General features: G+C 46.2%; 1 protein-coding gene across 4 annotated transcripts in view; it reads left to right on the forward strand.

Annotated features, from left to right (window-relative positions):
• Positions 1-26161, forward strand: part of tbxas1 (thromboxane A synthase 1 (platelet)) — a 230773-nt gene that overhangs the window by 91966 nt on the left and 112646 nt on the right. For all 4 annotated transcript variants that reach the window (XM_041216332.1, XM_041216334.1, XM_041216335.1 and 1 more), the window contains one exon: positions 4922-4974. In XM_041216332.1, the coding sequence (XP_041072266.1) occupies positions 4922-4974 (53 nt within the window). The remainder of the gene's footprint in view (positions 1-4921; positions 4975-26161) is intronic.

Below are 26161 nucleotides of genomic sequence, written 5' to 3' on the forward strand. Positions count from 1 at the left end.
AAGAACACATAGGTGTTAAAGTTGGTGATATTATCTAAACGAATGTGCTAATTAAGAATGGATGGTAGGGCACTCATTGTTGTTGACATCTTTTGATGATCTGCTTCTATCACTGCTTGTTTGTCCCTACAACCACACCCCCCCTCCACTTCTCTCTCTCTCTCTCTCTCTCTCTCCGCCCCCCCACACACCTTAAACCAGCTTATATTTCAACTCTTTCTTGGACTCGAACTCAAGTTCTGTCGAAGGGTCATGAGGACTCGAAACGTCAACTCTTTTCTTCTCCGCCAATGCTGCCAGACCTGCTGAGTTTTTCCAGGTAATTCTGTTTTTGTTTTGGATTTCCAGCATCCGCAGTTTTTTTTGTTTTTATTTTTGACTTTGTTACAATGTGCCTTTTCGAACTATCTTCAACCTGTCCAAGATCAGATCACACAGCGTTACAGATTGAAGGCCGAGGGGCAGAATGGGGTACCGGGGAAGTAAGAAACGAGTAAATGGAAAATGAACTGAAGTGAGAGGCAAAGAGGGAAAGTGGGGGGATAAAAAAGGGAAATGAGAGAAAAAGGCCAAGATTTTACTGGCTGGGAGGTGAAGTGGGAGCTGTAGCAGAGTGTAAAATCTCGGGGATCCAGGTCAGATCTACTCCCTGATGCCGTCCCATCCATTGGGGCATTTTAATGACGGTAGGACCAGAAATGGACAGACAGACTAGCCACACCAAGGTGATGGGCTGCAGATTTGCATAATTGAAGGCCCAATTAGGGGGCAATTTTATGATGCTGTTGGCATTTTCCCAATGGCAGGGCGACCTCATGCCGCGTGGGGAGTCCGCCAACTAAATGGGGGCAGCCTCCTTGCCACAATCCGAGGAGAAAGCTCCATGGGCTAAAGAAGGGATTGTGGGTGGGGAAGACAGCACCTGAGGCCCTGGAGGGGTTTGCCCTCCAACTGTTGGGCCCAAGAATTTTTAACTTACCCTTTCGGAGGTTCCAGGCCTCCCTATATTCCTCAGCAGCGACCACCTCTCCCTGTAGTGCTGCTGAGACCTCACAGCTGCTGGCCCTGGGATTGGGCCAGCAGCCTCAGGAGCCTGCCTGCTGTCCTTAATTGGACTGTAGGCCCATAGGCGGTCAATCAGGATGCCGCCTGTGATAAAATGGTGAAGCTGGTCCTGCTGCTGGCAAGTGCGGGCTCAGGATCTGATTTTTTACCCTGACCCCGGGGCCCCGACACCCCTTGTAAAATTCAGCCCAAGGGGTCAGTTAAAAAAAGAAACTGAAGGGCTAAAACTTCAGTGAGAATCTGTGTAAATATATTTTTCAATTGAATAGAATAGGAGATTTGCGGTGCCATCTCAAAATGTAGCCTTCTGAACATGCAATAACCTGTAATTCTGAAGTGTGCAGGACACTAAGACACTACCGCCTGTCTAATGGAATATCTAATAGAGTTCACACAGTTACTTCAAGTCCGGTGGCCATCCATCAGTGTCACATATTCTTTGCAGCTTGCCCTTTCAGGTTTTAACCACAATTAGTCCAACTTCTCTTTTTGTACACACTGGATCCATTTTTATTTTGCAGGGAGCTACTGTATCCTGGTTGTTCTTTGTGTCTTAGCTTCATAAAGAAAATTAGAAGTTATGCATACAGTTGAGTTAGCACGGAAATCGTATAGGAACAAAACCAGTTTATCCACACTGGACTAAATGAATGGAGTATAAAACTAGGGAAGTCTTGCTAAAACTATGCAAGGCACTAGTTTGACCACACCTAGAATACTGTGAAAAGTTTTGGGCCCCTTCACTAAGGAAAGATATACTGGCATTGGAGGCAGTCCAGAGAAGGTTCACTAGGTTAATCTTGGGTATGGAGGGATTTTCTTATGAGGAGAGGTTGAGTAAGTTAGGCCACTCACTGGAGTTTAGAAGAATGAGAGTTGACCTTATTGAAACATATAAGATTCTTAGGGAGCTTGACAGGGTAGATGCTGAGAGGTTGTTTCCGCTTATGGGAGAATCAAGGACCAGAGGGTATAATCTCAGAGTAAGGGGGCACCCATTTAAGACAGAGGTGAGAAGGAATTTCTTCTCTCGGGGGCTAGTGAACCTATGGAATTCTTTAGTGCAGAGGCTGGTTTGTTAAGTATATTCAAGGCTGAAACAGACATTTTTAATCCGTAAGGGAATCAAGGGTTATGGGGAAAAGGCAGGAAAGCGGAGTTGAGGTCTGTCAGATCAGCCATGATCTCATTGAATGGCGGAGCAGACTTGATAGGCCGAATGGCCTACTGCTGTTCCTACGTCTTATGGTCTAACCTGACATTTATATTGTGCATGCTAATCACACCTTTCACCTTTATCTCTCCCCCACTGCTGCTGAAATGATTATGTGTGTTATTATCCTCTCTGGCACAAAATTCTCTATTCCCTTTTTCTCATAACTTTACCAAACCACGTTCCTCCTCACATCTCAATGGATTGATGTTAAGGACCTCGTTCTTGATTTCAGATCTCTCCAGAGCCTTGCCACACCCTGGCTCAGCCACCTCCTCAAGCAATATAACCACTGCAAACACCCTCTGCTGCTCTAATGCTAGATTCCTTCTCATTTCATATCCCCTCCTCAGCACCATTAGTTCTTTTTGTTTTAGCCACTATGGCTGTACAATTTGGAACTTTGTCTTTCCTTTCTGCTACAACTGTTTAGCACATTTACCCCTGAGTCAAAAGATCGTGTCTCATTCCAGAAACTTGAGCACAAAATCCAGGATGACACTCCAGCGCAGTCTGGAGGTGTGCTACACTGATGGAGATGCTGACTTTCAAATGAGATGCTAAATTGAAGCCTCGTTAAAAAATCCTCTGAAAAGTGCAGGAGAGTTATCCCCGGCATCCTGACAACTATTTACCCCTCAACTAATTGCACAAAAACAGACCATCTGGTTATTGTCACATTGCTGTTTGTGGTAGCTTGCTGTGTAAATTGACTACCACATTTCCAACAGTGTCTGCACTTGAAAAGTAATTCATTGGGCGTGTAGGTATAGTGCTTTCGGATGCCCTGTGGTCGTGAAAAGCGCTATATAAATGTGAACCCTTTTTTAACCTTTCCTGCTCTTAACACTGAATCCCAGAGCTTCTGTGGACTGAGTTTAATATAGGATTTTTAACTGTCCCTCCTATAGCTGATTTGTGATTGAATTTGCTGCCATTATTAGGCAATGCATTTCCCTTTCCTTCTCTGTGATTGTATGTTTTTGTTTCCCCAGTGGCTCACAAAAGACAAGTAATCTCTAAACTCATAGAAGCAAAAATAGGAAAGCAAAAGGGAGTCCGAGAAGAAAGTGATTCAATAATCACCATTGCCCGGGAGTTCTTGCTGAGGGCTCCCAGAGATACAGGAGTAGATGCCAATTAAGCATGACTTTTGCAACATGATTCCCACTACAATGACTCATAACTGCTTAGGGTCAGGTAAAAAGAGAGAAGCAATGGAGCTGGCTTGCAAAATCTCAAAACTTCCCATCATATGAGTTGGTGAGATTGCAAGGGGCCAGTACCTGTTAAAGTTGAGAGGCTTCAGGAACAGGATTGAAACAAGTCTGTGCCATTGTCACCCAGGGATGTTCATGAGGAGTATAGGCAGTCATCAGTGATTAACAGAACCTGATCAACCTTCAATAATATAAATTAGACCAAGGGATAGCAAGTCAGAACATTGACCCACTTACTATTCCAAATAAAATGGTTTGGGTATTCAGTACCTTAGAGGCAGGTACAATAGACATTTAAGTAAAAATATTAACCCTGAGAACACTAACTTTCCCAAGTAGAGATTGATCTCTGAATCAGGAGGTTATGGGCTCAATCCCTACTACAACTTGAGCACACGATCTTCACTGACCCTTCGGTGCAATACTGAGGGAGTGCTGCATAATTGGAGGCGCTGTCTTTCAGATGAGCTGATAAACCGTAGGCCTGTCTACCCTTTCAGGTAGATAAAAGATCTCATGATGCTATTGAAAGAGCAGTGACATCCTCTTAATGTCCTAGCCAACAATTATTCTTCACCCAATGCTACTGAAAGCAAATGAATTGCTCATTCATCTTGTTGATTGTGGGATTTTACTGGATGCATAAGTGGCTGCAGGATAGCAACAGTGATAAAGCTTTAATTCACTGGTTACAAAGCACTTAGTGACATCTAAGGCTGTGAAAGCATGATATAAATGTAAAGTTCTTCCACTTCTCCCATTACAGTATTGGTGGGAAATAGTTGCGTTGTAAATTTTTCTAGTGTGCATACAGCTGTGGTTTAATTTCCTTTTCATCCAGAAAAATACATGCAAAAAGCATGCTCATGATATGCCACCTAAGTGGACGATTCTGTACTAGTATTTTTGGGAAACCTTTCTCTACTTCTCTCCAGAGTTTATGAACCATTGCTAAGGAGCATTCACACAGGTATCAGCAACCCCCATTACCTCAGTTAGTAGCAGTTCTTCCTGAGTGAGACTAGACAGTGAGTATCCAAAGAGTATTGGGCCGAGGAGAGCATCAGAACTGAACTAAGTCCTTTCCTCATCGAATATTCATATGCATGCACTGTATTGACCGGTCACACTGTTTGTCTGTCTGTGCCTGGTAGGAGGTCACTGAGTTGGGATCAGGAGTAGGAATCCAGCCTGATTTCTCTGCTCACTAGCATATGGCAATGATGCTATTCATATCACCTAACTGCTCAGCTCAGCTTAGCTAAGCTAACTCATCGTAGTCCCAAGTTGGAATCTGGACCTCCTGCTCAGTATGGCTTAATTACACTTTACTGACTAAATTACTGGAGAAATTGGTAGCATGATTATTAGGCTTGTTTTTATTGCTAATTTACATATTTAAATTATCTTTGTTTCCTACTAGGGTTTTTTTGAGGGCCACCAGGAGTTGGTCCAGAAGTACGGCCGAGTTTGTGGGTAAGCAAATTATTATTGTCTAAAACATTTATCATTGCGCTGACCTCCCAGAGAAAGAGGGGAAACACTAACAGGGAATAACTTATTTAACCAGAGAGTGGCTAGAATAAGAAATAGGAACAGGAGTAGGCCACTCGGCCCTTCGAGCCTGCTGCTCTCATTCAATAAGATCATGGCTGGTCTGATCATGGTCTCAACTCCACTTTCCTGCCTGCTCCCCATAACCCTTGTCTCCCTTGTAGATCAAAAATCTGTCTAACTCAGTCCTGAATATATTTAATAACCCTGCTTTCACTGCTGTCTGGGGTAGAAAATTTCAAAGATTAACAAACCTCTGAGAGATGAAATTCTTCCTCATCTCCATCTGAAATGAGAAACCCCTTATGTGGAACTCACTACTACAAGGAATATTTGAGGTGAGTAGTATAGATGCATTTAAGGGTAAACTAGATAAGTACATGAAGGAATGGAAGAATATAATGATGGGGTGAGATAAAAAAAAAGAGTGGGAGGAGGCTCATTTTGAGCATTAACACTGGCATAGAATAGTTGGGCCAAATGGCCTGTTACTGTGCTGTAAAATTCTATATAATACTGACTGTCTCCTGTTTTGGGTGGAATAATTGAACTTGTACATTTTTGCAATTATTGTCAGCTTTTATATATGGAAACATATCAGCAGTTTAAAAGGTCCTAAGGAAACCAGGAATTTCCTTTCTGAAAACCTACCCCTTGTTATTAGTTGGATTAGTAGCATGGTGCAGAAGCATCTGCCAATGTGTGGATGCTTATGGGGTGACGGGCAGGGTGTTGTAGAGGATGAAAACGGCTGAAGAATTTGGCAAGGCCAAGGATGTGGATGACCTGCCAGAATTAATGGCAGGACCTCATTAACATTATTTCCCACCCACCAACCTAACTGACAGCCTGACAAATGGAGAGGAGGGAGCACAAGCAGCAGGATGCCACTTTCAGGGACCCTTGGGTATGGTGCCAGGTAATCAGGAGGGGGGATTTTTGGAGATAGTGGTAAGTTGAAGAGAGGGAGAGGACACTGGGGCTGATGAGAGAGAGGGGCTATTGGGGCTCAGGGCAGAGAAAGGGTATCAGTACGGGTGAGAGAAAGAGAATCAGGCCTCGGGCAGAGAGGGGGCACCAAGACTGGAGTGAGAAGGTGACAGGGCTAGAGGGAGAGAGAGAGGCCACCAGTGGAGAGGGTGAGGGCATTGGGTTTGGAGGAGGAGAGATTGGCTCAAAGACAAGAATTCGAACAACTGAGCCAAGGTTGACACCCAAAAAAAAAGTATGTAAGAAACGTTGAATGGTGTTGAGAGTAAAGCATGAAAATTCAGCTCAAATTACTGTCAGTGCGAAGATGCTGATCACTGCTTAGTTGAATATTTCTAAATTAGTTGACCAGACTTGCCTAATTTGTGAAAACTAAACATATGTCTGAGATGAACCTGGCGATTTTGAAATCATGATTCTCAATATAACAAGATCTGTTAGGAACAAATGCACTCAATTGAGAGTGGGTAGGGAGCTTAAGGGAAATTTCTTTCTACAGAGTTATAAGAACACAAGATGACTTTCCACAGAATGTGTTTTAAGGCAGAGACCATTGCATCTTTTAAGAGAGTACCAAACATTTGAAGGATAAGATGATGCCATGCAATGATAGAGAATGGAGCAGTGGGGATTAACTTTGAGTTGCTGTAACTAGGAGCCAGCGTAACACACTTGGCTGGATGACCTCATTCCTGCTGTGAAATTGTGGGGCTGAATAACTCGAAAACAACCCTTGATGCTGAATTGCCTTTTCATGGGTATTTGCTGATGTTTTTCACAGGCTGACAGCATCATAGAATAACCCTTGGTTGGACAGTAACAATGACACATTAAACATTTCTAGAGATCCTATAGTGAGGGTCCTTGGCCCTGTTTTTCTTCTGAATGTTGATCAATCTCTTTTAGACTGTTGGAGCTTTTCATCTGGCTGCTGTCACACACTGAGATTCAGCTGTATTCTGAGGAGTGGTAATCCTGACAAAGCCTTGGCAATTTGGAATGTTAGTGTCAGCCTCAGCGAGCACAGCAGTGGAGATGGTAAAATTGGGCAAGGTTCTTTCTCCAAATTTTCTGACTATTAATCCTGGCATAGAAGTGGCACTTGTGAATGTTAGGTGAGAACAGGATTGGACTTGGCTGTGACACACCCTCTAAACCCAATAAACCAACAGCACTCATCCAGATCTGAAGAACTACTACTTCAGTGAGGCCAACAGCAGAGTTCACTGAAAATCAATCAGGAGTGTAAACTTGTTCTGATTTCTTCCTCTTTTGCTGTGCTAAGGATGCTGAGGTCAACTGCAGCATCCAAAGTCAATTGCTGCCCTTGAGGAGATTGATTGAAGATTCCCAGAGCATCTTTCAGCAACCTTAGAATAGTACCATTTCTACCATTGCCTATCTACTATGGAATTGCTCAAAGATAGTCCTGAAATGACATCACTGGAGTGTTCTTGCAGCACGTGAGATTTGACTTAAGGTTAGATATAACAAAAGCTGAGCTCAGTCCTGGTGTAAGTTAAAAATGTATTTTACTTACTTGTATTATAAATAGTGAAATGCTAGTGAAATTGAACTAACATGGTCAAAATGGAATGGTCTTTCCTCACAAGACCACCTACTGAAATTGGGACAAAGTTCTCTGTGAGAAAGCAGGCCAGAATTGTTTGAGATGATCAAATAAGAGCTGTTAAGTGTTATAGGGTGTTGGATACCGTTCAGTAGGTCTTAATGAAGTCCTCGTAGTCTTAAGTAGGTTCACTGCGTGTATTTGTTAACTACGAGAACCGTGTACATAAATGTAGTAAAAGGGTTCAAGCTAAGAGCTGTCTCAATGTGCACACAACACCGTCCAACGCAAGACTGAACCTTCGGTGCAGGCCACGTGTTCTCTTACTGTGGGTGGTACTGTACTCAGTCCCATATTAACCCTAGTGCTAGATCCTTATACTACATTAAGCACTTCCCCTACTGACTAATAGTTCCTGGGTGTGTGTAGGTGTTAATTGTTTCACTTCAAATGGTGTCATTTCAAAACGTTTCATTGTGCCTTGAGACTGGCTCAGTTAACTTTCTGGTGCCTATTGGCTTCTTGGTTGTAGGGTGACCAACATGCCGTGATTGTCCTGGAGTCTCCGGATTAATTTCCAATCAAGCTTCATCCAGTCGGGTAATTATAAGAACATAAGAAATAGGAGCAAGAGTAGGCCATTCGACCCCTCAAGGCTGCTCCACAATCCAATAACATCACGGTTGATCTGATTGTGGTCTCAACTTCAATTTCCTGCCTGGCCCCAACAATCCTTGATTCCCTTGCAGATCTAAACTCTGTCTAACTCTGCCTTGAATATATTTAATGACCCAATCTTCACTGCTCTCTGGGGTAGAGAATTCCAAAGGTTAATGACCCTCTGAATGAAGAAATTGCCCTTCCCCTCTGTCCTAAATGGGAGACCTCTTATTTGGAAACTGGGCCTCCTAGTTCTGGATGCCCTCACAAGGGGAAACATTCTCTCAATATCAACCCCATCAAGCTCCCTCATCGACTTCTATGTTTCAGTAAGATCGCCTCTCATTCTTAAAAACTCCAATGAGCATAGGTCCAATCTTCTGAACCTTTCATCATAAGACAAATCCTCAACTCAGGGATCAGTGAACCTTCTCTGAATTGCTTCCAATGTAAATATGTCCTTCCTTAAATAAAGTGACCAAAACTGTACACAGTACTCTAGGCATGGTCTCACCAATGTCATGTATAGTTGTAGCAAGGCCTCCCTACTTATATATTCCATTCCTCTTGCAATAAAGGTAAACATTCCATTTGTCTTCCTAAATACTTGCTGTTGTTGCACGCTAACTTTTGTGATTCATGTAGGACACTCAGATCCCTCTGTACTGCGGCATTCTGCAGTCTCTCTCTGGAAAAATAATATCCTGCTTTTCTATTCTTCCGAACAAAGTGGCCTCACTCACTTAACCCATCTACATTCATTTGCATGCCTTTCCTCATAAAGCAACCCTCCATCCCAGGAATCAGTAAACCCCAGAACAACCTCCAATGCAAATATTCTTATTTTTAATTTGTTTATGGGATGTGGGCATTGCTGGCTAGGCTAGCCTTTATTGCCCATCCCTAATTGCCCTCGTTCAGAGGCCTTTTTTTTTTAAAAAGAGTCAGCCAATTGCTGTGGCCCTGGAGTCACATGTAAGGACAGCAGATTTCCTTCCCTAAAGGACATTAGTAAACCAGATGGATGATCCCAGCCGCTCCTTTGCTGCTTGTCCCCTTCTGGGAATAGATGGAAAATAATGGATCCCAGCATTTTCCCAACGACAGTTGTTAGGTTAACTGTCCTACATTTTCCGACTTTCTCTCTCCCTCCTTTCTTGAACAGGGGCGTTAAATTTGCAGTTTTCCAATCCGCTTGAACCCTTCCAGAATTGGGGGAATTTTTGAAGATTGCAGCCAAGGCTTCCACTATTCCTGCAGCAACTTCTTGAAGGACCCTTGGATGTAGGTAATTGGGTCCTGGGAATTTGTCAGCCTTTAGTCCCAGTAATTATCCCAGTACTTTTTGTCCAGTGATTGTGATTGTTTTAAGTTTCTCCTTTCCATTTGCCTCTTGATTTTCTCCGATTATAATTGGAATGCTTTTAGTGTCTTGTACTGTGAAGGCAGATGCAAAATACTGTTCAAAGTCCTTGCCATTCCTTTGTGTTCCATTATTAATTCCCCTGTATCATCTTTTAAGGGACGAACTTTAGCTACTTTCTTTTTAATAAATTTGTGGAAGCTTTACCATATTTTTATATTTCTTGCTAGTTTACTCTCATATTCTAATTTATCCCTCCATATTCTTTTAGTCATCCTTTGCTGCTATATAAAATGTTCCCAATCTTTCACCCTACCACTAATCTTCAGAGCCATTTTGATGCCATCCTTAACTTCATTCATTTTCCTTGGATAATTCATCTTGTAGAGTCTTTCTTAATGGAATATAATGTTGGTAATTATTCTGAAATATCTCCTTAAATGTCAGTCACTGCTTATTGACTTTTAAAAAAAATTAATTCATGGAATGTAGGCGCCGCTGGCTAGTCCAGCATTTATTGCCCATTCCTAATTGCCCTTGAGAAGGTGGTGGTAAGCCGCCTTCTTTAACCTCCGCGGTCCATGTGCTGTAGGTGCACCCACAGTGCTGTTAGGGAGGGAGTTCCCAGATTTTTATAGCTTTTAACCTATTTTCCCAGTTCACTTTCTACAACTGTACAGGGTATTGGCGAGACCACACCTGCAAGAGTGGAGGCTTAGGAGAGGTGGGCAGGAAAGTGGAGTTAAGGCCGCAATTAGATCAGCTACGATCTTATTGAATGTGGAGCAGGCTCAAGGGGCAAGTGGCCTATTCCTGCAACTATTCTTATAACCAACTCTGTCTTCATATCACAGCAATTGTTTTTATTTAAATTTAAGACATTAGTTTCAGACCCGAGTTTCTCAAACTGAATGTGAAATTCCAGCATGTTATGATTACTACTCCCTAGAGGATCCTTTACCATGAGGTCATTAAATAATCTTGTCTCATTACATATTACCAGGTCTAAAATCACCTATTCCCTGGTTGGTTCCGGAATGTATTGTTCTAAGAAACTATCTCAAATACTCTCTTATGGGCAGCATTTGATGTTTGTCGGATGGGCGGGCCCGACACAATTGTCGGTGGGCGCGGAGCTGATCTCAGGCAGCGAAACAAGCCATGCCGCCATTTTGCACGGGCGGGCCAGTTAAGGCCCACCTAGCGCGTTGAAGACTCCCATGGACAGTGGAGTTTTCAAATTTGCAGCGGGCGTGTACAGACGGTCAGTTCCAATGGGGAACCAGCAATCTGTATAAAGAAAGGCCAGGCAGCCTCCTTTAGGCTGTTCACCATGGCCAGCGACCGGTGCAGGGGGTCTGCACAGCGGGCTCCAGAGGAGGTCAGGGAAGACAAGGAGGGTAGGCTGCAGGGTAGGCCAGTGGGGGGCGGGGGCAATGTGCCCCTTGCTTCTCTGATGCCTGCCACGCTGCCCTCCTCGAAGAGGTTGCAGAATGTCGGGAGGTCTTGTTTCCCGAGGGTGGGAGGAGGAGAGCCCCCCTCCCCCCCATGTAACCGAGCAGGCGTTGCAGGAGGTGGCGGAGGTCGTCAGCTCCCAAGATGACGTTGGCCGCACAGGAACACAGTGCCACAAGCACTTCAATAATTTGCTGCGCTCTGGAAGGGTGAGGACCACGTCAGCCTTGGCCATTTGACCCAGCAGGTCCACCCCCCCCCCCCCCCCCCCCCCCCGCCAGTGTCTTAGTGTCGTTACTGCATTGGGCATTTGGCACACGCTGGGTGGGCAAACAGGTAGTGACCATGCTTACATCAGCCTTAGTGGTTGAGGAGAAGGTGAGTTCTCCCCGCAGCATATGTTAGTGTTTGCTGCATTTGAGTAGTCTGGGGGCAAACTGCAGGGGAGGCAGCTAGACACATACTCAGAACTCCAACAATAATGTCTCATTGATGGTGATGAAATGGTGGAAGGGGAGCCTCAAGGTGTCGTGGCCAAGAGCCATCTGCTGGCCTTGGCGCCGCACCTAGTTGCGCCTCCTTGCCATGGGCGCTAAGACCCATGTGTTATTGAAAGTGATGGACGCCGAATGTGTCCAAGGTGGCCCTTGGGGGAGAGGATTGGGAGCAGCTGTACTATCTTCTGGGGACTGATCACCATTAGTGTGGACAGGAGCCGCTGGAGGCCTCAGATGGGCCATTGTGGTTGGGGTGCGGCGTGCGCATGCAGAGTACATGAGCGATCAGTCCCAATAAATCCTCTTCTCTGTTCTGCAGGCAAAAACCGAACACAACGACCAGGAGCATTTGCACACTGGTGGTGGTCAGGCCATGCTGCACACACTGACCCATTTCGAGGAGCAGGCCATGGAGCTGAGGAGGAGGCAAGCAGCCAGGTCGGCAGATGTCGGTGAGGCTGGGGTGCAGCGGCCAGGTATTTGAGGCCCACAGTCCCATCCATTCTGTCTTCCCACCATCCAAAGCACTGATGATTGCTGCAATAGTTAATGCTGCAACACTGCTCATTCACAGACTGATTCAGTCAAACATGTAGGTCATACACAAAGGTCCCTCAGCCCCTTGAGGATGCGCGTCTCTAGCACCTTCTAAAGTTGCCTTATCCCATTTGTGACCACTATCCCCATGGTCTAACATGTCATGGCATCGCTGCTGCACATCCAAATATTTATTGCATCTTAGGAATGTTTATACCTCCACCACCCTTTCAGCCAGTGCATCCCACATTACTCTGTCTAAAAGGTCATCAGCACCTCACCTGTCAACCTCATGGCATTCAACTTAAAGAAATACCACCACATTAGTCATCCCTGCGCCAAGAGGAAATGTTGCCTTCTGCCTACCCGTTCTATGCCCCTCATAACGGTATGAAGGTCAATAATGTGACCTGTCAATCTCCTGTGTTCCACGGCAAATGTCGCAAGTGTTTGCAATGTTTCCTCATCACTGCAACTCTCCAGGCCAGCATGCATCCAGGTCAGGAACCTCTGCACTTTCTCCACTCCAATACCATCCCTCCCATGGTCACAACTGAACGCAGAAGTGTAGATGTGGCCTCGACAGTGTTTTCTGCACTTGCAACATGACCTCCCTTTTCCTACATTCTATTCCTCAGCTAATGAAGGCAAGTCTGGCTTTTACCTTGTTAAACGCCTTATGTTCGTGTTCTGCTACCTTAACGGGTCTGCCCAGCAAGGTCCCTGTAATCATCCTAACTTTCCACGGTCCTACCATTTCTCGTGTATTCCCGTACCTTGTTTGTCTTGCCCAAGTGCTTAACCTCACGCTTATCCATGTTACATTCCATGTGGCATTCCTTAGGCCATCTGACCAGCCTGTCTGTATTCACACGTAATGTTTGGGCCTCCTATTGACTGTTTACCACCCCACCAATGTTGATCTCCTTAGGTTCTTGAAGGTTGAGTGCATTATGAGCCAGTGAGGGAAAGGGATGAATTGTGTTACTGAAAGAACGCTAACTGATCCACTGTCCTTGTTGTTAATTTCAGCATCACCACCGCATGACCACCAGGGCGAAATCCAGAGCCCCCCCCACTCCATACCTGAGGGGCGTCACTTGGCACTTGTGTCACAACATTGCAGCCAGCCAGGCACCAGCGCAGCGACTATCACATCGGTGGGGATTATAATGTTGGCTAGTGTCCCGGGGGCAGTGGAGAGGGCACTTCACAATTGCTGGAGGAGATGGCACGGACAAAGAGTGCCAGTGGCGCCAGCAGCTGGAGGGGACCAGGCACATGCTGAGTCGGGTAGTGATGATGCGCCTCTGGAGATGTCCGCCATGCAGTAGCTACAGGACAAGCGGCCAGGTGTGTGGGAGCATCTGGCAGGGTTGCATGAGGGTTTGCTTCACTTGGTCTCTGTGGTGGAGGAATCCAGGCAGAGTGTAGATGATGGAATGAACCTCAGGACAGAGCTTCAGACTTCCTCCATTGAGAGATTGGCAACTCTCATGGAGAGGGGCTTCCAACAAATTGGTCGTCATCTGATTGGGTTTCGCTTTGACCTGCAAGCTCTCACTGCGCTAATGGCCACAGGTGGTCATTGGCAATGTGGGAGATGTTCTGGGCACTATGTGTCTCAGCTCAGTGCCCATCCATCTGCGGTGAGCAGGGAGGTCCAATGTGACCTCACGTCGGCGCAGCAGCTGCCTGTCGTTGTTGCGAGCTCCTCTCAGGGCGCTCCGGATGAGGGCAGCAGCTCCTCTGCCCCTCTGTCAGTGACTGTTGCATCCGTTGAGGCTGGAATGACTGGGGAGGTGCCAGTTCTGGAACTGGCCGCTCCCTTCCAGGCGGGGCCAGCACAGGCTCCACGGGCCAGAGGACGCCCGCCAAGGTCATCGAGGCCAACAGGACAGCAGAATCAGCAGGCTGGCTCACAAGACAGTCCGAGCAATGGGGCAGCACCAAGATGTAGCACTCGCAAACGTAAGCATAAGGCACGTTAGGCACTCCATGGGTTTGTCACTGGTGATTTTGTGTTGGCCCGAGATTAGGGAATTTTTGTTTGTCAACGTCAGAGCTACGTTTTTTCATATTTTTGGTTGCAATGAAGTGCACATTTGTGACCATGGCTGAGGGTGTTTCCTTTGTGCTGCATTTGTCTGTTTCACATATCATGAGTATTTGGGTGGACATTGATGTTTCTGTACTAAGCCCTTAGTTGCAGCTGATGAGGTGGAAGATGTAGCACCTAGTGCCACGTGTGGAAGCGCCAGGCAATGCTGGTCCTGCTGATCCATGTGTGTGGAGCTAGCTGAAGGTTCTCTGGATTAAATTGTCCCGGGTGTCCCTGCCTCCTTGGTGTAGTTGCGGGTCGGCGTGCTGCCCCTCGTCATCGCCCTGTGCTTCCTCATCCTCTGAGGCACTGCTGGATTCATTGTGTGCAGCCGCACCACTGTGTCAAGATCTTCATCGTCAATTGCATCCCCCCCTTTCCAGCGCAAGATTATGCAGAGTGCAGCATGCTACCATTATCAGAGAGACACGATCTGGGGGGTACTGGAGTGAGCCCCCTGAGCGGTCCAGGCATCGGAAGCGCATCTTGAGAAGGCCGATGGCTCTCTCCACCACGGCCCTTGTGGAGCCATGGCTCCTATTGTACCGCTGCTCAGCTTCTGTTCTTGGATGACGGAGAGGTGACATGAGCCACCTTCTGAGGGGATAGCCCTTGTCACCCAGCAGCCATCCATCCAGCCAGGCTGGAGCACTGAAGAGCCCCGGCACCTGGGAGTGTCTGAGGATGTAGACGTCGTGGGAGCTGCCTGGGTACCTTGTACAGACTTGTAGAATCAGCATCCTGTGATCACACACTATCTGCACGTTCATGGAATGGAAGCCCTTCCTGTTGATGAAGGCACCGGGCTCACCTGCTGGCGCCTTGATGGCCACATGTGTACAGTCTATAGCACCATGGACACGGGGGAAGCCAGCAATGGCCGTGAAGCCTCTGGCTCGCTGTGTCTGGCTTGCCTGGTCGCAGTGGAAATGGATGAAGGTCAATGCCCGTCTGAGCAGAGCGTCTGTGACCTGCTTGACACAAGGGTACACAGCTGATTTCGAGACACTGCAAAGATCACCCACTGAGCCCTGGAGGGAGCCAGATGCATAGAAATGGAGAGCAACTGTGACCTTCAGAGTCGCTGCCTTGGGGTGTCCACCCACACAGTTAGCGGAGATCTCAGGGCCAATCATCTGACAGATGTAGTTGACTGTTTCCCTTGACAGTCGGAGCCTCCTTCGGCACTGCACCTCAGTCATATTGAGGCAGCTGCTTTGCCGCCTGTAAACCCTGGCAGCAGGATAGTGGCATCTCCTGCGGCCCCTTCCACCTTGGACAACCTCTTGGCCCTGCGCCCCTTGTGCCTGCGCCTGGCCTCCCAAAGGTGGCTCCCCTGGTGGCTGACGGTCCACTCCTGGCCTCCTCCCTATTCTATCCCTCCCTTCCTCCTCAGAGGAGCTGCCTCCAGTGGAGATGTCTGAACCCATACTCCCAGGCTAAATGGAGGCCTCCGGAAAGCTGCAGGCCCGAGAAAGATAACAGTCCGCAGACTGGTGAGCTGAAGCTTCAAAGTACAGAGAAAGCTATTGGAAATTGATCTGAATTGCTAGTAAGTTTAAAATACTTCCTGCAATAAATACTTCAGACAAAACACTGATAACCCCTCTGAGCCCACATATCCCGCCCATGGATGAATTTTGTTAAAAATTAGTCACTTGCCCGCCTGCCCGTTGCGCCCATGCACCCGAGCCGAAGATCGCACGCACGCCTTAAAATTGGCGTCGATTGCCGAGCCAAGGGCTTTAACAAGGCCTTTAATTAATGGCGGGCACGCGTCACGCTTCATCGCGCACCCAGCCATCTAAATATTGCGATGGTGCACGCTGACGTTGGGATGCTCGCCCCTACGTCAGCACGTGACATTTTAAGTACTGACGTGTGGGTTCTGCCACCTGCCCGTCATCCATAAAATTCTGCCCCCCTGAACTCATCCTCAAAGCTAATTCAATTTGTCCCATCTATATGAAGGTTGAAATTACCCATGATTATCCCTGCACTGTTGCCTTCACCTTTCCCATTAACTTTCTAAATTTTGCTACAGCTGAATCCTCCCTTCCAATATTTAGTTTAAAGTCTTCTTTAGAGTCTGTTTGCTTTTCAACTGGACGGGGAAGGCGCAACAGTGGACACATCAGGCAGCCGATGGTGGAAGCTGGGTGTCGGGTGGTTGGAGACATAAGGTCATGTGATGAAACTTCCACGAGTGCGTCCAACCAGAGTTGGCAACCCCAGGGCAATTGGCTGGTCCTGGACTTAAGTTAGCCCACCCACATTACAAAATCAGGATGGTGAGAAATATTTGGAGTGGAAAGGTATGTAACACTTCTAAAGCCCACCGATAAATTCTGAGAAAGGATTACAAGAATCTGGAAATTATTTGTTGATTTGGTTAAAACATGGTTTAACATGCAGCATTAGTACTACATAAGAAATAGGAACAGGAGTAGACCATTCGGCCCCTCGAGCCTGCTCCGCCATTCAATAAGATCATGGCTGATCTTCTTGTGTTTCAGTTTCCACATTCTCAGTTAACTCCGATAACCTTTGATTCCCTTGCCTAACAAGAATCTACACACAATATGAAAATAAAATACTGCGGATGCTGGAAATCTGAAACAAAAACAAAAATTGCTGGAAAAACTCGGCAGGTTTGACAGCATCTGTGGAGAGAAAGACAGAGGTTAACGTTTCGAGTCCTTATGACTCTTCTTCAGAAGTGAATCTATCTACCTCTGCCTTATAAGTATTCAATGACCCTGCCTCCACCATCTTCTGAGGCAGAGTTCTGAAGTCAAGCAACCCTCTGAAAGCAAAAGTTTCTCCTCATCTCTGTCCTAAAAGGGCGACCCCTAATTTTGAAACAGTGCCCCCCTAGTTCTGGACTCACCCACAAGAGGAAACATCCTTTCCATGTCCACCTTATCAAGCCCGTTCAGGATCTTGAATACTTCAATCAAATCACCCCTCATTCTTCTAAGCTCCAGTGGAAACAAACCCACTGTGTCTAACCTTTCCTCATAAGACAACCCACTCATTCCAGGTGTCAATCTAGTAAACCTCCTCTGAACAGCCTCCAATACATTTACATCCTTCCTTTAATAAGGAGACCAAAACTGCACACAGTATTCGAGGTGTGGTCTCACCAGTGCCCTGTATATCTGAAGCATAGCATCTTACTTTTATGTTCCATCCCTCTTGTAATAAAGATTAGCGTTCCATTAGCCTTCTTAATTACTTGCTGTACCTGCATACTAACTTGTTGTGACTCATACTAGAACACCTAGATCCCTCTGCACCTCAGAATTTTGCAGCCGTTATCTATTTAAGTAGTACTCTGCTTTTTTGTTCTTCCTATCTAAGTGAACAACTTCACGTTTTCCCACATTAAACTCCATTTGCCAGATCTTTGCCCGCTCACCCAACCTATCTATATCCATCTGCAACCTCCTCATGTCCTCTTCACAATATACTTTCCTATCTATCTTTGTGTTATCTACTAATTTAGCTACCATGTCTTCACTCCCCTCATCTAAGTCATTGATGTAAATCATAAAAAGTTGAGGCCCCAGTTCAGACTCCTGTGGGACTCCACTCGTCACATCCTACCAATCCGAAAAAGGCCCATTTATGCATGCTCTCTGCTTTCTGCCAACCAGCCAATCTTCTATCCATGTTAATATGTTACCCCCTATACCATGTGCTTTTATTTTCCTTAATAATCTTTGATGTTGCACCTTATCAAATGCCTTCTGGAAATCCAAGTACAATACGTCTACAGGTTCCCCTTTATCCACTGCGCATGTTATTCCTTCAAAAAACTCCCAATAAATTGGTTAAACCTGATTTTCCTTTCACAAAACCATGCTGACTCTTCGAGTTGCCTTGAGCTCTTCTAAGTGCCCAACTATAACCTCCTTAATGATTGATTCTAATAACTTCCCCATGACAGACGTCAAGCTAACTTGGTTATAGATTCCGGTTTTCTGCCTCCTTCCCTTCTTGAGTAGAGGGGTTATATTTGCTACTTTCCAATCTGATGAAACCTTTCCAGAATCTAGCGAATTTTGGAAAATTAATACCAGCGCATCAACTACCTCATTAGCCACCTCTTTTAAGACCCTAGCATGTAGTCCATCGGGACCCGAAGACTTGCCAGTCCTCAGCTCCATCAATTTGCTCAGTACCGTTTTCCAAGTGATTTCAATTTCACCAAGTCCCTTTCTCTCGTTCACCTCCTGATTTGCAGCTATTACTGAAATGCTTTTTGTATCCTCTATAGTGAACACAGAAGCAACAACAATTTGCATTTATATTGCGCCTTTAACATAGTAGCTGTGTCAAGATGCTTCACAGGACAGCTGTCAGACAAAATTTGACACAAACACCTAAGGAGGTATTAGGTCAGATACAAAAAGCTTGGACAAAGATTCAGTTTTAAAGAGCATCTTTAGAAAGGAGGAAAAAGAGGCAGAAAGGTTTAGGAGGGAATTCCAGAACTTAGGGACTTGGCAGCCAAAGGCATGACTACCAGTGGTAAAGTGTTTAAAATCAGCGATGTTCTACTTAGGAGACATGCTATTCCTTGTAGAAGCTACTTTTTGTGAAGAGCAGAAGTGGATTGCTTGGAGGTCAGTTCATCTGATAAGAAAGAAAACAGGAAATTTGATATTTTCATCAATGAAAAGGAGACTAGTTTGAACGTAAACTAGGCTTTACCTTTTCTTAAGTTGTTTTGTGACTACATGAAAGCAGTATACTATTAATGTCCACTCTTTTCATTCATTCTTTCTGCCACATTCATTAATTATGAGTTTGACTGATACACGAGGTGTTTTGTATGGCAAAATCAGGCCTCTATCCAGTTTATTTTGTTCTTTTTTATTTTACAACCCAGCTTGGAATTCATGGACTTAATCCAGTGGAATAATAATTCAGTCCAGCATGACATTCCAGGTGGAGGGAAAGGGAGCAAGTTGGAGGAAGTCATGAATTCAGCCCAGAGGTACCTTAGGGCCAGATTTTCTGTGGCCTGCTGGCGTCGGGCGTCATGGTGGGTATGAGCGGATAATATGGCGGGAAGGCCAAAAATCGGTTTCACAACCTCGCAAAACCAGTTTGCAGTCACCCGCCCCACTCGTCAATGGCCGGCTGTGTTGCCTACCACTGCATATCGGGAACTCCGTTGTTATACATCTGCATATCATTATAAACTGGAATCATCTGGGCACGTTGGAGTGATTGCACGCCAATGTGTTTCACAACTGAACATAAGTGATGTGCACCAGGTGAGCTGCACTTTGCTCAGGACTTCGAGCCTTATTTGCCTAGCTTGCTTCGAGCAGCATTCGCAGTCATCAGCGCCAGGCTTCACAGACAGCCCCACGTCACTTTTAGGTGGGGGGGGGGGGTTGCTCATGGGCAGCTCTCTACTTACAAGACCAGCCATAAGGCGGGGGGTGGCTTTTCAACGGTTGCAGGGCCAGGGCTTGTTTGGGGAAGGGGAAGAAGTGGCCTCAGGCAAGGGAAGAGGCTGCAGGAGGAGAGCTGTACTGGGGATGGGGGTATCCCAGGATGCGTGTGGGGGCACATGTTGATTTGTGCACGTGGCCTCAAGAGGGTGAGGGCTGAGGAGGCAGTCTCCAGAGGAGATGATTCCAGTCGGAGAGGTGAGGTTGTGTGTGAGAGAGTGAATTAGGTCCCATGAGCTGACAGTGAAGGAGATGCCCCAGCGAATGTCTGATGGACTTGATGTGTGTGTGTGAGTTTAGAGTGATGAGATGGTTGCCTTACCCTGGCAGCATGGATGAGATCGTTTATCCGCATTCTGCATTGGATGACAAACCTCTTCTGTGTAGCATTGACACTGACTGCCACTGCCTCCCAAGCCGGAGTGGTGACATTGATAAGCCTCCTGTGGCCAGAACGGGGGTAGAGGACATTGCGGTGGCCTCCAACGGTGTTCAGAAGGCATCCCAGGGACGCGTCACTGAATCGGGGAGCTGCAGCCTTCTTGCCTTTTGGGGCCATGTCTTCTGTGCAGCAGTCCTGGGCTGGAAGCACTGAGAGGTGTGTGTGTGTGCAGCTGCACTTTAAATATGGTGCCCGACGTGAGGAAACAGCGAGGTGGGGGGGTGAATCAGAGGCCGCCCGTCATTGAAACGACGTGTTTCCCGGGAATGCATGATTAACGAGGTGGGATTGGGATGATACGGTGTGAAAACCCACCATTGTGGCCAGCGGGTAAAATGCCCTATTTCCAGCTTGCTACCACATTCAGTGCAAATCTGGGACGATTCTGCCCTTGGACTTGTAACTTGAAGTTACTGTCCTCAATTAAGCAAGTGTTAATCTGCCTATGAGATACGTTATCTTGGGAAATAAGGATCCAGAAAATGAAAAAAAAACAATTGTTTATGACATTACACACACAATCATGGTCTATCCCATTCTGGTAGGTGATGGATTCGCTATTCTTGGTGATGATAATGAAGTTATTCTATCTTGTCTGTGGGAGCCGGTTCTATGGCAAGCATCTTGAGATTTGGTGCCTGTATGGAGACGGGGGACAAGACTGGCAGAAGCAACTTTACTGTACAGTTTTTATGCAATACGAAATGTGAGCACTGGGATAGCTAAGGACATTTGATACCCGGAGTGTTTAAATCATCCCAGTGTTTACTTGTGCGGGAATGCCAACACAACACTGATTGCCTGCACTTACTACAAGTTATCTTGAGGGGTCAAGAGCAAGGCGCTGTAGATAAAAGATTAAATGTGAGTGATTTAAAACAGAGGACAAAGAGTTGTGAGGCCGAAGAATTCTCTTCCAAAGTTAGTGGTTGAGGGAGCGAATACTTAAGGTGGTAGTTGGGGTATCAATCAAGTGGACTGCTTCATCCTGGATGGTGTTGAGCTTCTTAAGTGTTGCTGGATCTGTACTCATCAGGGCAAGGAGAGGGTATTTAGTCATGCTCCTGAGCTATAACTGGTGGATGGTGGATAGGCTTTGGGAGTCAGGAGGTGAATTAATCACCAGAAAATTCCTAGCCTCTGATCTGTTCTTGTACCTACAGCATTTTATGTAGCTAGTCCAGTTAAGTTCCTGGCCAGTGGTAACCCCAGGATGTTGATGGTGGGACATTCAGAAATGGTAATGCCATTGAATATCAAGGAGAGATGGTTGAATTGTCTCTTGTTGGAGATGAGTGTTGCCTGGCACATGTGTGATGTCAGTGTTGCCACTTGTCACTCGTTGGTCCAAGCCCGAGGTCTTGCTGCATGCAGGTAAAGACTGCTTCATTACCTGAGGAGTTGCAAATGAAACTGAAGACTGTGCAATCATGAGCAAAAATCCCCACTTCTGACATTGTGATGGAAGAGGTCATTGATGAAGCAGCTATAGATAGTTGGGCCTAAGACACTGCCCTGAGGAATCCCTGCACTGATGTCCTGGGACTGAGCTGCTTGGCCTCCAGTAGCCACATCCATCTTCCTTTGTGCTCGGTTTGGCTCAGCCAGGGGAGAATTTTCCCCCTCATTCCCACTAATGTCGGTTTTACTGGGCTGGTTGATGTGACATTTGGTCAAGTGTTGCCTTGATGTAAAGGGTAGTCACTCTCACCTCACCTCTTGAGTTCAGTTCTTTTTTCTGCATTTGGACCAGGCCATAATAAAGACAGGAACCGAGCATTGGTGAGCAGGTTATTGTTAAGTGCCACAAGGTGACATCTTGCATCATTTTACTGATGATCGAGATTGGGCTGAAGGGGCAGTAATTGGCCAAATCAGATTAGTCCTGCTTTTCGTGCGTTGATATACTTGGGTAACTTTCCAGTTTGTCGGGTGGAAGCCAATATTGTAGTTGTACTGGAGCATCTCGGATAGAGGAGTGGCCTGTCTGCATGCTGCAACTTCCATGTATTTCTCGGTGTCATCTCCTCTCCTGCCCCAACAGATGGAAAGCTGACACATCTTTTAATCATCACAGAACCTTCATCGACTTAAAGCACTCATGGTGCCTAAGCGGAGTGCTGCTCACCCAATGTTCCTGGGTTCTGATGGGCCCTATTTGAGTTGGTTGGAGCAGTAAAGATTTCTGCATTAAAGTTGCCTGTGACTGCTGCACTTGGGGCCTCTCAATCAGTTGTGGCTCTGGATGAAATTTGATTTGTGGAATCCTTAATCTTTATTTTATGGTGCAGTGTTGGTGGCATTAAGGACAGATGCCTCGCACAGCAATATAAAGGACTCTTAACAATCATCATTTTATTTTTAGGTTTAGGCCTTGGCTCATGAGTACTGCTCTTGCAAAAGCCATGGGCTGGATTAAATGCAACCCATTGTGGCAGGAACCATAAGATAAAAGCAAAATATGCAGACGCTGGAACTCTGAAACAAAAACAAAAATAGCTGGAAAAACTCAGCAAGTCTGACAGCATCTGTGGAGTGGAAGACAGAGTTAATGTTTCGAGTCCGTATGACTCTTCATCAGAACTGAAGAGAAAGTTCCTGAGTTTTTCCAGCTATTTTTGTTTTTGTGGCAGGAACCATGGTGGCTGGGCGTACATAGTGGTGGGAGAGAGGCCGTGTCAGTCTCCAGTGGCGACAAAACTTCCTGATTAAGTTGGAGGGTGGAAGGGACTGATGCAGGATTCCCAGCTGCTGCTGGCAGGATGTTAATTAGGCTCATTAATGAGCCAATTATCACCCACTGTACATGAGTTTACAGCAATTCAGTAGTGGTTTAGGGATTAAATGGGAGGCTTTCCCTTGCCTCCCAAAGGCCACCCAGCAAACCTTATCAGGTTTGCCAGAGGCCGCCTTTGGTTGGGGGGGGTGGGGGATTCCCTTGTTATCAGGCACCAGGCACTCAGTGCCTGATTGAAGGACCCGACACCGGGAAAGGCAGGGTGGTGGTGCAGCACTGAAAGCCAGCCCCATGCCATTGCCTCCACCACCCCTTCCCCACCTGTCCCATGACCCCCACCCTCTGATCCCCATCCCACCCCCATTTACCTTTGACCTGGGGCCCCTCTGTGATCCTGGGCCTCTGGTGGGTGCTATGCTGGCAGCTGCCACCCCTCCACCTCTTGGCAGGTGGGACTTAGCCCGCCGGGGTCCAGAATCCTGGGGAAGGCCCGGCCGTGGCCAGTTAAGTGCCTGAATACCATCAGGCCTCCCTCATCAAACTGAGGGGGGTTCTCCACTGGTTCTCTGACCAATTGGTGAGATCCCCACCAGGCCGACAATCCAGCCCCATATATTCAAGAGCCAGTCCAGACACTTGAGCACATATTGTAGGCTAACACTTCACTGCAGTACTGAGGGAGCACCACACTGTTAGATGTGCTACCATTCAAGTAAGACTTAGAACCAAAACTCCACCTGCCTTCTCAGATGAATGTAAACGATTCTGTGGCACCATTCAAAGAGGGGCAAGGGAGCTTTCTCTTGTGTCCTGGTCAATACTTATCCCTTAGCCACATCACTAAAAAGCAGATTCATTTTGTTAAAAACAAAAACAGAATTACCTGGAAAAACTCAGCAGGTCTGGCAGCATCGGCGGAGAAGAAAAGAGTTGACGTTTCGAGTCCTCACGACCCTTCAACAGAACTAGGTGAATTCAAGGAGAGGGGTGAAATATAAGCTGGTTTAAGGTGGGGGGAGTTGGGTGGGGGGGGGGGGAGGCGGTGTGGTGGTGGTGGTGGGGGCGGGGGGGAGAGAGAGAAGTGGAGGGGGGTGTGGTTGTAGGGACAAGCAAGCAGTGATAGGAGCAGATAATCAAAAGATGTCACAGACAAAAGAACACATAGGTGTTGAAGTTGGTGATATTATCTAAACGAATGTGCTAATTAAGAATGAATGGTAGGGCACTCAAGGTATAGCTCTAGTGGGGGTGGGGGGGCATAAAAGATTTAAAAATAATGGAAATAGGTGGGAAAAGAAAAATCTATATAAATTATTGGAAAAAACAAAAGGAAGGGGGAAGAAACAGAAAGGGGGTGGGGATGGAGGGGGGAGTTCAAGACCTAAAGTTGTTGAATACAATATTCAGTCCGAAGGCTGTAAAGTGCCTAGTCGGAAGATGAGGTGCTGTTCCTCCAGTTTGCGTTGGGCTTCACTGGAACAATGCAGCAAGTCAAGGGCAGACATGTGGGCAAGAGAGCAGGGTGGAGTGTTAAAATAGCAAGCGACAGGGAGGTTTGGGTCATTCTTGCGGACAGACAGCAGGTGTTCTGCAAAGCGGTCGCCCAGTTTACTTTTGTAGAGGAGACTGCATTGGGAGCAACAAATACAGTAGACTAAGTTGGGGGAAGTGCAAGTGAAATGGTTAATTTTGTTGTTTAGTAGTTTGCTGTGTGAAATTTGACTACAGCATTTCCTGCATTACAACCATGACTGCACATCAAAAGTAATACAGGGGCTCTAAAGCACTTTGGGATGTTTGAGGCCCTGAAATGCACGTTCTTGCTATTCTTTCCTTATTCAAAATCAACAGGCAAGCTATAATTACACAGCTACAACGCTGGAGTACTCTAACAGAATCTATCCCCCAGAGGTGACACAGGCACACAGTAAGTGCTAATAACCCCATCTGAAACACACACACACCATCTAGTGGACACACACACACAATGAAACAGAGCTGAAATGGTACAACATGCAGTAGAAGATTTCAGAAGCCATTGCAATTATAAACAGGGCAATAGCTTTCCCAGAAGATGCTTTCAGCATCAACGTGGTTTTCAAGGTCTGGCTGTGAGCCAAAGAAACGACCAATGAACTTTCAAAGCTCTTGTGTTTCTCCATTTGACCTCTGAGATGCAGCACAAATTCAACACATAATGCTACGAATAGGTAAAGATTTCTTTGGTGGGGGCTGATTTTAAGCCCTTTCGCCCTATCAACAAGATAATGGTGCGCCTCCTTTACTACCCTTTCAGATAGCCTTAGTGGTTTGCTGACCCGTTCAGAAGACTGGTAAGAGCTGTCCATATTTATGCGTGATTGGGGTCACATGTCGCCCAGACCTGGAAAGGATGGCAGGTTTCCTTCCTTAAAGGGAACCTGTTGGATTTTAAAGCCAATCTGACAGCTTCATGCTCATTTTTACTGACACCAGCTTTTTATAACCTGATTTAAGATTTTTTGAAAGATTCCAATTCTCAAACTGTGTCACGATGGTGTGCTCTGAATTATTTCACTCATAGACCAAAGCACACCAACCCAATCTGAAATGCAAGAGGCAGAACATGACAGATGAAGATGTTCATCATTGCAGTGTGATGGTCAGTCTAACACACAAAGGGGTTTCAGGATTAATCCCCAGTCTCTGCCAGTTTGTGATCACTTACTACTGCTTGCAAACTGACTTTGATCGATGAACTTGTAATATGGATCCACAAGAATGCATGTGAGATATCACATGATTTGGTTTGGCTGTCTGTCCTCTAGACACACCTTAAGGGCCCGCACATTGGAATGAGATAAAAGCAGAACGTGCTTGTTTAACTCCTAGTAACGTGATATATGACACAGGCATCTACATACAGAGAAAGGACAGCAGATAACTCTCCTCTCTATTCATTCGGCAGGACAATAACACTGGGCCCCTCACGCTCCACCCAGCTCCCTGGAATGCTTACAGCTTTGTTGTATGATGACCAGAGTACTTTTTTCCTGATTTATTTATAATTGTCAACAAGAAATCTCAAGAGGGCAATGTTTCCATTGTGCCATCAAAACAGTGGCAGTGGAGGTCAGCCAACTGCTGTTGTTCATATAAAATACCTTCTAAGCTGTATTTGATTTTAGCTGTATAGTTGGTGCAGTATTACTGTAGTATGTTTACGATGGTTATTTGCAGCGTGTTCAGCTAGGCGTCGAAATCATTTTGATGGGGTGCAAATGATTATCAGACAGGAATTACTTAA

This window comes from Carcharodon carcharias, chromosome 21, assembly GCF_017639515.1.
Source record: "Carcharodon carcharias isolate sCarCar2 chromosome 21, sCarCar2.pri, whole genome shotgun sequence".
Lineage (NCBI taxonomy): Eukaryota > Metazoa > Chordata > Chondrichthyes > Lamniformes > Lamnidae > Carcharodon > Carcharodon carcharias.